General features: G+C 47.6%; 6 protein-coding genes across 6 annotated transcripts; 4 read left to right on the top strand and 2 right to left on the bottom strand.

The window, feature by feature from the left end:
• Positions 1-80: 80 nt before the first annotated feature.
• Positions 81-1,451, top strand: N7533_008468 (Gfo/Idh/MocA family protein; the record flags this gene model as incomplete). Its single annotated transcript, XM_057105118.1, has 3 exons — positions 81-138; positions 325-855; positions 904-1,451. The coding sequence occupies 3 exons, from the start codon at positions 81-83 to the stop codon at positions 1,449-1,451; spliced, it is 1,137 nt and encodes a 378-aa protein (XP_056956567.1).
• A 1,404-nt stretch (positions 1,452-2,855) lies between these two features.
• On the top strand, positions 2,856-4,006 carry N7533_008469 (uncharacterized protein; the record flags this gene model as incomplete). Its single annotated transcript, XM_057105119.1, has 4 exons — positions 2,856-2,980; positions 3,043-3,581; positions 3,647-3,931; positions 3,984-4,006. 4 exons carry the CDS (start codon positions 2,856-2,858, stop codon positions 4,004-4,006), a joined length of 972 nt encoding a protein of 323 aa, XP_056956568.1.
• Positions 4,007-4,810: 804 nt separating this feature from the next.
• On the top strand, positions 4,811-6,015 carry N7533_008470 (uncharacterized protein; the record flags this gene model as incomplete). The annotated part of the gene is made up of 4 exons (XM_057105120.1): positions 4,811-4,840; positions 4,935-5,449; positions 5,503-5,572; positions 5,974-6,015. 4 exons carry the CDS (start codon positions 4,811-4,813, stop codon positions 6,013-6,015), a joined length of 657 nt encoding a protein of 218 aa, XP_056956569.1.
• Positions 6,016-6,055: 40 nt separating this feature from the next.
• On the bottom strand, positions 6,056-6,613 carry N7533_008471 (uncharacterized protein; the record flags this gene model as incomplete). Its single annotated transcript, XM_057105121.1, has 1 exon — positions 6,056-6,613. One exon carries the CDS (start codon positions 6,611-6,613, stop codon positions 6,056-6,058), a length of 558 nt encoding a protein of 185 aa, XP_056956570.1.
• A 960-nt stretch (positions 6,614-7,573) lies between these two features.
• Positions 7,574-8,980, bottom strand: N7533_008472 (uncharacterized protein; the record flags this gene model as incomplete). The annotated part of the gene is made up of 1 exon (XM_057105122.1): positions 7,574-8,980. One exon carries the CDS (start codon positions 8,978-8,980, stop codon positions 7,574-7,576), a length of 1,407 nt encoding a protein of 468 aa, XP_056956571.1.
• Positions 8,981-10,973: 1,993 nt separating this feature from the next.
• On the top strand, positions 10,974-12,408 carry N7533_008473 (stearoyl-CoA 9-desaturase sdeA; the record flags this gene model as incomplete). Its single annotated transcript, XM_057105123.1, has 2 exons — positions 10,974-11,211; positions 11,279-12,408. 2 exons carry the CDS (start codon positions 10,974-10,976, stop codon positions 12,406-12,408), a joined length of 1,368 nt encoding a protein of 455 aa, XP_056956572.1.
• Positions 12,409-12,486: the final 78 nt, after the last annotated feature.

The raw sequence follows: 12,486 nt of genomic DNA on the forward strand, positions 1-12,486 counted from the left end.
ACAAGATTCCTTTTTCTTGACAATATTGCGACTGCCCATACACGACATTCTCCTTCATAAACTCCCACAGTCATTGAGCAATGGCCAAGCTACATAGTACACCTGACGACGTATTTGAGTTGCGTTGGGGTATAGTTGGTAGGTGCATGGCGACGATGAATAGAATAAATCGAAATAATTAGCTGATAACCGACAGGAACTGGCAAGATAGCAGAAAGTACCTTTATCTCTTTTCCTTTCTCTTTCACTCTTTCTTTTCGAATTTCCGAGATTCGCTTTTGAACTTCGCTTCTAGTATCAAAATGAGTTGATTGAAGAAAATAGAATTTGCCAAGGATCTTCTTGTTGAACCTTCCAGTCGCGGAGCCTCTGATGTGATGCATATCCTGGCGGGAGTTGGTTCCTCTAGCTCGAAGTCTAAAGCACAAGAGTTCATCAACAAAGTTGATGCTCAGAAACAATGCGATGCATTTGGAAATTATGAAGATCTGGCCCGGAGTACGAATATCGACGTTGTTTACATCGCAACCCCGCACTCTCATCACTTTTCAAATGCCATGTTGGCTTTGCAATCCGGCAGACATGTACTTTGCGAGAAGCCGTTGACAGTAAATGCGGAGCAAGCAAGGAGATTGGTCACGGTCGCGACGAAAAATAACCTGTTTCTCATGGAAGGAATGTGGACACGATTCCAGCCTATTGGTGTGGAAATACGTCGGCTGATCGAGGAGTCGGCAGTTGGGACGATCACGCGTGTCTTTGCGGATAATAGCTTGGGAATGGATCCTCTGACGGACTTTCCCGCAGGGGACCGTATGGTCAGCAAGATATTGGCTGGGGGAGCACTTCTTGACTGTGAGTATAGTACGGTCGATGAGGAATTCGTGTTACTAACAAAACAAGTGGGACCTTATTCAATCCAGTGGGTGATAGAAGCTTTGCCCAAAGAGAGACGCCGCCCGTTAAAGGTTTTTTCTGTGGTTTCAAGATGCCACGATATCGGAGTGGACGAATCTGCAGGTATCTCAATGAAATTCTCAGCAGAAGATGGCTCCAAACCAGAATTACTTGGTTTGGCAAGTGTCAGTCTACGCGCAGCAGATGACTACGATGGTCGAACACCAGTCGTGAGATTCCAGGGCGACAAGGGTGAAATCCAGATTTTTGGAAGACCATGGCGCCCGTCGCACTTGCGTGTCATTCAACGAGATCAGGGATTTGGGAGCAAGGGTACTCACATTAACAGATTCGAGAATTATATTCCGCAGGGTAATTACGGCTTATCATACGAAGCGGATGAGGTGGCAAGATGTATACGTGACGGCGAACTGGAAAGCACAATAATGCCGTGGAATGATAGTTTGATCATCATGGAGATCATGGATAGAGTGCGGAGTGACAATGAACTGGACTTTCCGGATAATATCGAGTCTGCGGAGAATGGGATGTAGAGTTGATAAGCCCTGCATCGTTCCCCTCATGGTATCCGACTTATATTTTTTGTCATGAATGATATTGCATTTTGCTCTAAATCAATCCACAATGGACCTGCTCCAAATTGTTTGATATTATTGATTGCCTTGAGATGTTCCCTTGCACTACTAGTAGTATTACCACTAACTTCCCAGTCATCAACTTGAGGCTCATAACAAACATCCTTCTCGGCCTGCCTTCCTATCATCAATCCTTAGAAAATCAATTTCTTCCCTTTTATGACAACTTTTCTCATTCGTTCTCAAAAACATCGACATGTAAATCCAGAGATGATTTTAAGGAACTGGATCTCCTCCTCTCCATCTAGGAGGCGCTGGACTTCAATGTCCAGGTACATTTGTTGCAACCATTCTCGCTCGTGATGCCGATCAAGTTCATCCAAGCTTGTCCACCTACTTGAGTTAACTTGGCACACACCTATTTCCTTCCGGTAATCACAGAAATTAAAGGATTCCTTGCCTTTCGACAACCTTGAACTCCAATTTCCCATCAGAGCTGTCGGTTTCTGTCAAAAGAAACATGGAGCAGCCTTTTTCTTCCAACCTCACATGCTCGGCTGTCTGCTTCAATAACTCTCTCAGCTATGGATGCTGTTAGTAATACCCTAATAAGTTTCGCCAGAAATACTGTATCATCAAGTCATTACCTCGTCTTCCTTTCCAGGCAGGGATCGCAGAATTGCAATAATATTGATCTCCGCCATAGTGGGGCTTTGCATCGATAATGACTTTCACGTTGAAAGCATGGAATATAACCGAACGTCAGAGAGTTAAAAGACATTACCTTGGTATGTAAACCGGTATATCGCACGAATTTTCATATCCGTAGAGCGACACTACAGAGAGCACCTAGCCGCAATTGAAATTCAAGATCTATATGTGTTACGCCGGAGTTATACACGACTTTGAACAAAACGAGTTTGTGCGATCATTTCTTAGTTTTACATCACAAACTGGTTAACTATCACATGGAATCTTTCCCTACACTCTCTAGCCACACCTATGAAGAAGGGTTATCTCATTTCCCATCTCGGTCGCTTGAATTTGGTTGGACAGAACTCTTTCCTTTGCATCCCATACGTTATTTCCTTCACAGTCATATCCTGCATGCGGGATTTAGATGCATCTAAGTGTAGGACTTTATGCTGACTGACTGACCAATCAAATGAGCAAATGACTTTGTGATGCTTTCACACGGATGGTTATAATCTGTCCTAACCCAACCAGCATGACTTGGTCCTGCACCCCAGGATCTGGCGGGCAAGTTCAATATAGTTATACCTAGGTATAAAATTTAACAAAAGGCAGTCATATCGCTACATGATGTTGGGAAATCTTAATTTACCTGGGATAAATCCTACAATGCGCCAACATGCTGAGAACGGAGTGGGAAACCAGACTACTACTGAATGTGATGGCACCGACAATGCCAATAACATCAACGCCGCAGTTAAGAATATTCTGGTAACGGGTGGGGCGGGCTTTATGTGAGCGGGATCTTTGCATCTCGAATGCGAAACGTGCAATATAGTTAGCTGATAGTCATTAGCGGCGGGTGGTTTATTCGTCACATGCTCAAGACTTATGGGAATGACTATGAGATCATCTGCCTTGATAGTCTGGAATATTGCGCTTCTTTCAAAAATTTCTCCCAGGTTGAGCACCTTCCAAACTTCCATTTCATCAAAGGGGATATTTCGGACCAACAGCATGTTGAGAGAATTCTGAAAGATTACCATGTCGATGCGATCATCCATCTTGCTGCAGAGTCTCATGTCGATCACTCCTTCAAGGACCCGCTCGCTTTCACGGCGATTAACATCCTCGGCACGCATTGCCTGCTTGAGACATGCCGAAAATACGATTCAATTAAAAGATTTGTATATGTCTCCACCGATGAGGTCTACGGTCCGAATGAAACCGAATTATTTCCTTTCACGGAGGAACACCCTCTGAAACCTACCAATCCATATGCTGCAACCAAAGCAGCAGCGGAAATGATTATCCATAGTTATCGCAAGTCTTTTCAAATGCCAACTATTGTCACAAGGTGCAACAACGTCTTTGGTCCTTATCAATACCCTGAAAGTGCGTCAATCCCGTCTCGCGGTGGCGAAAAATGAAAGCTAACTTGAGGATCTACGGGATTGAAGAGCTGATTTCGAAGTTCATCATCCTCCAACAAAAAGGCGGCAAGATTCCAATCCAGGGCGATGGCCGAAATATCCGCGCATTTATTTTTGCGGCTGATGTGGCGGAGGCACTGGATACGATCTTCCACAAGGGGGCCGACGGTGAGACATACAATATCTCATCCGACACCCATTTGCAAGTCCTCCAGGTGGCCGAAAAGATCTTCCAGCACATTGCTGGTCAGAATACTTCAGATTCACTGACTTCCTGGGTCGAAAATATTGAAGATCGCCCATATAATGACAGTATGTATTGGACTGATGGTTCTAAACTAGAGGCACTTGGTTGGAAACAAAGAACCAATTTCGATGAAGGTCTAGCGGAAACCGTTCGATGGCATATGAATGAAGGGCATGGATTCTGGCAATAATAATATCACGCATGGTTTGCTTGCGCACTTTTATATAGCAGCCGATAGCGGCCAGGGGGACGGAATCATTCCGGCTAGGCAGAACCTTGGAATCCTGGTCCTACCTTTTTGATGCAAAATCCTGATCGGCTGATGGCTACTCAGTACGACTTTTCTATATGCGAAGAGTTGGTAACTAGGTAACCACTAGTAAGTAGCTACGCGTAGGTAGTTAATAGCCACTAACTATTCAGTGAGTTAGTATACAAACTTAAGAAAATTACAACCACGCCGCCACAAAGATTGAAGCGATTGTGGCAAGCAGAAAAATTACTCATAATGACTGAAGAAGTTTATTAGAAAGACAAGGAGGGTGTTCAACTAAAGTTCTAGGAGATGGCGGTGCAGGCGGTCTAGTATTTTATAATTCGTCCAAGCTACTAGCACCCAACGGAGAAGACCAAACAGGAAAGTGGGAAATGCAATGATAAAGAGCAAACGACCTATCTAAGCTTGTGACCCAGCAGTCCATAATATTAGGACAGCACCTTCCGACTGGCCCCTGTTGATTCAGGATGACTCCATTATGACCCTATTTATATAGATTATGTGGATTATAGCTTCCCGATGAGGATGAGGATACTGGCACATTCCTTATTTGTGCAATTCTAGGGTTATGTAAGGAAATGGGAGTGAAAATGACAGAAAGGCAAGTGAGGGAGGTAAACATCTCTTATGAAATACAACTCTCCGGGATAGCACCACGGTAGCGACAATGACCGATGAAACCCTTCCCCTGCCGATGGTGTGCCTATGTCTCGGGAGCCCTCGACGCCTTTCTGAACAGCACTACTGCCCGCGCGTCTGGGAGAAGGTGGAGTTTTTTATCTGGCTCGTAGTTCTCCTTCTCGTTTGATCCGCCGCGGCCCTCTGTTTTCAGGGCGGAAAGCGACTCCGAGTCCTCAATCGATAAGTCGGCCGATGTTGAGGCACAGAGCCTTGCTGATCAAACGAGTCGTGGGTATGACTGCCGCGTCCCCGTCGAGTTCGACGAAGGTCTGCAGAGGCTCGCAGCCCTCTTGATCATCAGTTCCAACCCCAATCCGTTCGAACTTCTCTCTCCTACACCTATCGAGCGAGAAAGCGTGGTCGCAAAATTTCCTTTACTTAGCATGTCTATATCCACCCCAAGCACTAGCAGTATGAGCGATACGGACTCAACAGAATACCCTGAGTGGTATATCAAGAAACATGGAGAGATAGTTCGCTCACTCCGTGTACGTATCGACGAGACAATAAATGCCATGCAGGAATATGCTGCAGCTCTAGCATCAGCTCCAGCTACTGCAGCAAAGTCTGTGGGGTTTACTCATCCCCCCAGTCTCCTCTGTCTGCCGCTCCGCAAAGCGCTCTCGTGGGTAGACAGGTCAGAGCCACCCACTGTCCATCAACTGCTAATATGTTCAGTAGCAAGGTTTGGCTTATTCTTGACGATAATACAGCCGGCCAATCTCGACAGGCGGAGCTGGCAGGTTTCGTGAGTCCCATCTCCGCGACGACTATCGATCGGCAGGATGCTAAAGGTAGTGCTCCCGGAGTAATCCCAGCATCCGCGGGGTCGAGAACTCCTGACACAAAATGTCTCGATATTATGGCGGACCGATGTGGATGGGGAACTTTATCCGGGTTTCCTGATAGATATCTTGATAGTAATCGTATCACTCAACGTGTTTTTCTCATGATCCCAGCAAATTTGTTGGATTTCATAATTCCTGGTATGAATTTCGAAATTACGCCTCGTTGGTGGCGAACATTTACTTAAATAAAACACTTTCCCTACAAGAAACCGACAAGGACCACATATATGCCTGATAAACTCTGCTCAAATTTCAAATGACTTATATTGTAAGGACTGATACTAAATAACGGTAATTCTAGATACTCTCCCGAAAGGATGTCCAACTCGAACTGAGTGCCTAAATATATGGGACCTCAATCCCAAATATTTCCAAAGCTACTACTAGTAGTAGGTCTCCCACAGAAACTTCCCCTTCACAACGTTAGTCTTCACCCGAGGCAGTCGAAAAGGATAGGAGTATCGAACCTCCTTCTTGAACCGCCGCAGCGGATGAACCTGCGAATGATCAATGAAGCCAAGTTCCCAAAACTCGAATATCACTGTTCGCACCCAATGTCGGCACCCGAGACCGCTGCGATGGAACCTATAAAGGTTTCTTCCATTAGCCTTAATGGCATGGAGTACATCACGAACCAAGAGTCCCGTACTAGCTAGGAAATCCCAGTGCTTGAAAGCATGACGGTGCGACTGAAAGTGTCGCCGGCGTATCATGAGCCGTCCCAAATAAGTATCCGCGGAGGGGGAGCCCATATTGATTTCAACAGATTTTCCATCTGTTGTGAGCAAATATAGAATGGAATGCGTAAACAAATGAGCGAATTCGTTCACCCCATATTCGGGGGCTGTGAAGGTGACTCGTACATGTGTGACGACTAGGCTGAGCAAGCGCTCATGGAGGCCGTGCAGCAGGGACTGTGTGTTGTCAGTAAGTGTGGACATGGCTGATATGTTGATGTAGACAAATGAGGAGTACTAGTAGTAATTAATGTGCTCGTAGTAGTAAGTTGTCACAATTTAGTAGTAGAAGTACTCGTACTGTTAGTATGGTAGGTGGTATAGTTTGCAGAGGAAATGGAGGCTTATATAGTTTCCTCCAGAGCGCTCGACAGCCTCGAAGAGCCGCGATGCCTATAAAGAACAAAAAGACTCGAATATGAACAATGAGGCTTTATTTTCGAAAAAGAATATCAGTATCTCCTTGTTTGAAAAAAGTGAAATATTCGCGGCGTCCCAATTGAGCATCCGATGGAGGCATCGACAAGATCAACTCGAAACATCTTCAATGCGGAGATTCAAACAATGCTATCGGAAGACAATGAAAACATTTATTACGAGAGCCACATTGTGCAAGAAGCCGAGAACTACGAGACATATCGATATTCAAGACATTACTGCTTTGTTGTGATTGGCTAGAGAAAGGCAGAAGTGGATGGATATTGCACTGTGGATCAACCTTAAGATGTTCCAAGATTCAGAATTCAAAGAGATATCATAAACAATGCACTCATTCAGGTTTCACAAGGCAAAATAATTCGAGATAGTAGTACATCATGATTTGGCACGCCCAGGTTGGAGATCTATACAAATATTCCCAATTGAGCGGTCTTTGTTCAAATACTGGCTGAGCAAATGGTGCCCATAGGCAGTACGTACTCGCGGAGCAATCCAGTGGCTTATAATCCCACAAACTACTAAATTCCAAGGTTATCGAGAAATATCAAGACTGCAACGCGATACGACCTTGTCTATTGAGAGCTGCGATGCTACGAACCTTGGAAGCATACAATCACGCGGTCTACTGGCGTCGGAGAATTTCCAAGTAAAAGCTATGTCAATCTCATACCAAGGGTCAATTAAAAACTATATTCAGGAAGACTGCTTCGCTATGTGATATGAAAATTACGGTAATGGTTGCCTAGGGAAGAACGTCGGTGCCAGACCCATGAGTGGAATCATCATTTGACGACCATCTGCGGAAGCTATGCCTAAATTTTGGCCAGTAGGCATTTGATACTCTGGGTCATTGATCCAAAAGGTGTTGTGGGCATTAGCTTTGATAAAGCTGGGCGCAATGATAGGCGGAAGCTGCGGATATTTGCCAAGTAAGGACCACCAGCGTATGAGAATCTCGAGCATCTTGGCGCGATCACCGGGGCAACAGCAGGGAACTTGAACCGGTGGTGCACTCAAGATCTCAAAACCGGCCAGTCTGTGTTGGTTAGAATCTGGAATAGAAAGGCCCACTGAACACATGCGCAATGCATCCCAGATGAACAGGCCCATCTCTTGGAATAATGGTCTTTCGGGTCCGTCCGGATGGAATAATTGTATCCCTAGGAAAGTTCTGGTTGGGAAAGTGGTATTAGAATGCACAAGCATCGTTTCACACTGGTGTGTGCCATTTGATACTCTTGCAATTGCGTCCTCTGGTCTTTGGTTCCAGACAAATGAATGTTCGTTGTTGTTCGCGTCTGGGGTGGGCGGTGGCGACCATACACATGACGGTGGGTATTCACTGTGGTCCATGATTTGCTCCATCTCGTCGAAGTCGAACAACGGCAGGTGGCAGATTTGTTTTGGTGTCAGCCCCAACTGAATGAGGACGTTCGTCACGGAGGGAATCTCGTCATCCAGTTTATATTTTGGCTTGAACTGCCAGGGGATTTCGATACTCAGCGCCTGGGCCTCCTCATCCGACCAGCCCCATTTAAGCTGCGTATAATAGAAGTATATGGAGAAAAGCTGCAGATTCCAGAGTGCTTGGTAGACTCTATATTCTTCGACCCAGCTGAAGGGGATGAAGGATGCGACGCGTTCCGGACCGAGGTATTTCGAATTGGAAACTGCACAGTAGAGGTTTCCGACCATAGTGAGAAGACACATGCATGCGAGACGTTGAATACGAGCAGCGATACGGATTAGTTGGAATGCAACCACGTTGGCTCTCTGAGGGCCGAGTTTGATTGGGACCACGCTCCAGGGGCAGTCTCGGGTGTATCCAAGATGGATTCTCACAGTGTCGATATCGGACGGTGGTTCGCTTAGGATGAGGGCGAGGCAGCGAAATATCCCACGAATGGGCAGTGGGAGGTCTGCATCGCGGTAGCTGTATGGGCAGTAGAAGAGAGGATACCATTTTGTCAGGTTATTTAAGATTGGGAGGGCGTATGCCGCGCAGACAGATTCGGCGTGAGGTGAGACTTTAGTGAGGCTCACTAGGCCGTAGAAATCATCGATCGCATGGAGAATCTCGATCATGAGTTCAGCTGGGAGGACTCGGAATGGATCCACGGAGCGGTACGGCATGATTTCCATGCACAGTTGGTATCGATAGTAGTATTGTCAAGTCTGAGATGTCAGGAACCTCGCAATATGCGTTTAATTGTCAACTTGGTGGGGTTTCCTCGGACGATGGAATATATATGCTCGGGCAGCGTATGGCAGGGTTGTAATCATGGCCATAACAAGAAAGACAATGAGAATAGATACAGGAGAATGCAGAGATATGTTAAGATCAGGGGATGCAGTTGCTTAGTAGACGAGAAACGAGAAACGAGAAACGAGAAACGAGAAACGAAACGAGACAAGCCAGTAAACGTTTGGAAATTGAAACGCTGGAAGAGATGCGAATAGAGAAGAGCGGAATGATGCTGGGATGCAGAGGCTTGACGGCTCCGGTTGCCTTCTTTGAAACTTCAGGCAAGAGAGTGGCAATGTGAGCGCTGATTTGGTTTGGGTCACCCGATATGGTTGTTAGCTCTCCCTCAGCTGTGTAGTAAGAGGCTGAAAACCGAAGGTGGCAGCTTTCTCCGCGCCGAAGCGGTGTGAGGGGTCCGCCGCGGTGAGAGTGAAGTGACCGGAAAGGTCGGAAGCGATCCAAGAGAAGGGAATTTGTCAACTGAGAAACAACATGGTCCAGAAGGTCAGAGTCAAGACCATGTTGTACAGATGGGGGGGGGCGCCCAGAGATCGGTGTGGGGTGATGGGTATACCAACGAAGTCAATAAAGAGTTGTTCTTGTACGGTTCGATGGTTCGGTTCGCCCCACCTGCCGGCTTATCTAATTAGCTTACATCAGCTTCCGTTCCAAACGTGACCATCGCCTGAGGCAGCTCCCAGACCTCCCACGTGACTCTAACGTGACTGGCATACAGGTGACCTGGCCTAGATCAGCCTCGGCAGACCCGGGGCCGAACCCCAACATTTCCAGTGAAAGTGAACTACTATTCCTACTTGGTACTGGACCACTTCTGGAATCGTACATATCTACCCGCTACGGTCTCTTGCACATGCGATCAACATGGGGATACACGATGATTCGGACATGACCTCATTCCGTGAAGGATTTTGGTCATATGTAGCCTTGACCTCACTGTCTATACCCCAGTCGGAAGGGCTAGGGATGTTGAGTTTGGTATTTTCGTCTTGTTTGCCACCATAGGGCTGGTGACGCAGGGGCGGAAGCCAAAGGGATGGGACATAGCGGGAAGTGGCCGAGGGAGATGGAGAACTGGTATGGGTAGAGTATTCCTGTGAGATATAGAAATATCTGTATACAAGTACATCATCTAGTACTAGTTACTCAGTACTATAGTCACTCCGTCTTGGATGTATGTAAGTCTTCCCAATGCGGAGGAAGATAAGAAGCCAAGATAAGCAGCGCCAGTCACGTGCAGTTCCTGCAGGCCCACCAGTGTACCCTAGTAGCTGTAGTATACCGAGTAGGGTATACACCATCTGGAATAATTGTTGGGCTAATGTTGATGGAATATTCTTTGAATCATACAATTGGTCTCTATGATGTACTCTGTACATGGCACCATATCAATATTGCACCACAGGACTGTAGCAGTAATGGCATGCTGGTAATGACTAAGCAAAAAGTGTTGGGGCGCCTCAACGAGAAAGGAAGGAACGCCACCCTCAGGAACAGCCAGAGCCGCGCTCATTCGTCCATCTTCCATTTTTCCTTTTCTTCTTCCTTCTTTCTTTCTCGTTGATCGGCCGGTCTACTACTTCCGTTTCTCTGCCGAGGGATCTTGTGATTCCTGCTTCTCCTTTTTCTCCTTTTGCATTGCGTTGATTCGTCTTGCACCGGACTTCCCCATAATCCGTTGGCGATCAAACCCTCCCTTTCCCCCAACGTTGGTCCTAAGTGGGCCCCCCCATATAAAAAAAGCCATCGCCCGGCCCTGGCCCACGCCACTCCCTTCACATACTTCTTTTATTCTCTCCCTTCTTTTCCATCTTTCATCTTCATCACTGAGGGAAGAGAAAAGTGTGAACACAGAGAGACATCATGTCAACCAAGGCAGAGTCCTCTCGCCCTCGGGCCCCTGACACCAAGAAGGTGCACATTGCCGACACTCCATTGACTCGCAACAACTGGTACAAGCATGTCAACTGGCTGAATGTCTACCTCATTCTCGGTATTCCCGCCATGGGCTGTGTCCAGGCTTTCTGGACTCCTCTGTACCTGAAGACTGCCATCTGGGCCGTCGTGTACTACTTCTTCACTGGTCTTGGAATCACAGCAGGTAAGCAATGATTCACATTAGGGAATCTCACAATACAAAGATTTGATACTAACTCAACACTCTACAGGATATCACCGTCTCTGGGCTCACTGCTCCTACTCCGCCACTCTCCCCCTTCGCATCTGGCTCGCCCTGGTTGGCGGTGGTGCCGTTGAGGGCTCCATCCGCTGGTGGGCTCGCGGCCACCGTGCTCACCACCGTTATACCGACACCGAGAAGGACCCCTACTCCGTTCGTAAGGGTTTCTGGTACTCTCACCTTGGCTGGATGGTCATGAAGCAGAACCCCAAGCGTATTGGCCGTACCGACATCTCCGATCTGAACGAGGACCCCGTCGTCATCTGGCAACACCGTCACTACCTGAAGGTCGTCTTCGGCATGGGTCTCATTTTCCCTATGCTCGTTGCCGGTCTCGGCTGGGGTGACTGGCTCGGTGGTTTCGTCTACGCTGGTATCCTTCGCATCTTCTTCGTCCAACAGGCTACATTCTGCGTCAACTCTCTCGCTCACTGGCTCGGTGACCAGCCCTTCGACGACCGCAACTCTCCCCGTGACCACGTTATCACTGCCCTGGTTACTCTGGGTGAGGGATACCACAACTTCCACCACGAGTTCCCCTCCGACTACCGTAATGCTATCGAGTGGCACCAGTATGACCCCACCAAGTGGACCATCTGGTCCTGGAAGCAGCTTGGCCTCGCCTACGACCTCAAGCAGTTCCGTGCCAACGAGATCGAGAAGGGCCGTATCCAGCAGCTCCAGAAGAAGATCGATCAGAAGCGCTCCAAGCTGGACTGGGGTACTCCTCTCGAGCAGCTCCCCGTCATGGAGTGGGACGACTATGTTGAGCAGGCCAAGAATGGCCGTGGCCTGGTTGCCATCGCTGGTGTTGTCCACGACGTGACCGACTTTATCAAGGACCACCCCGGTGGTAAGGCCATGATCAACTCCGGTATTGGCAAGGATGCCACTGCCATGTTCAACGGTGGTATCTACTACCACTCCAACGCTGCCCATAACCTGCTCTCAACCATGCGTGTTGGTGTGATCCGCGGTGGCTGTGAGGTTGAGATCTGGAAGCGTTCTCACAAGGAGAACACCGAGTATGTTCGTGACGAGAGTGGTCAGCGTATCATCCGGGCTGGTGCCCAGGTTACCAAGATCCCCGAGCCCGTCCCCACTGCGGATGCTGCTTGAGTGTGCTGATTATGTCGATGATTTCTTTTGCTTTGCATCCGAGTGGCTGGACGGTGTTTTCACGGAGTTATTTTTCCT

This window comes from Penicillium manginii (genome assembly GCF_028828005.1).
Source record: "Penicillium manginii strain IBT 31320 chromosome Unknown utg000006l:1.0-4164085.0:1.0-4166146.0, whole genome shotgun sequence".
Classification (NCBI taxonomy): domain Eukaryota; kingdom Fungi; phylum Ascomycota; class Eurotiomycetes; order Eurotiales; family Aspergillaceae; genus Penicillium; species Penicillium manginii.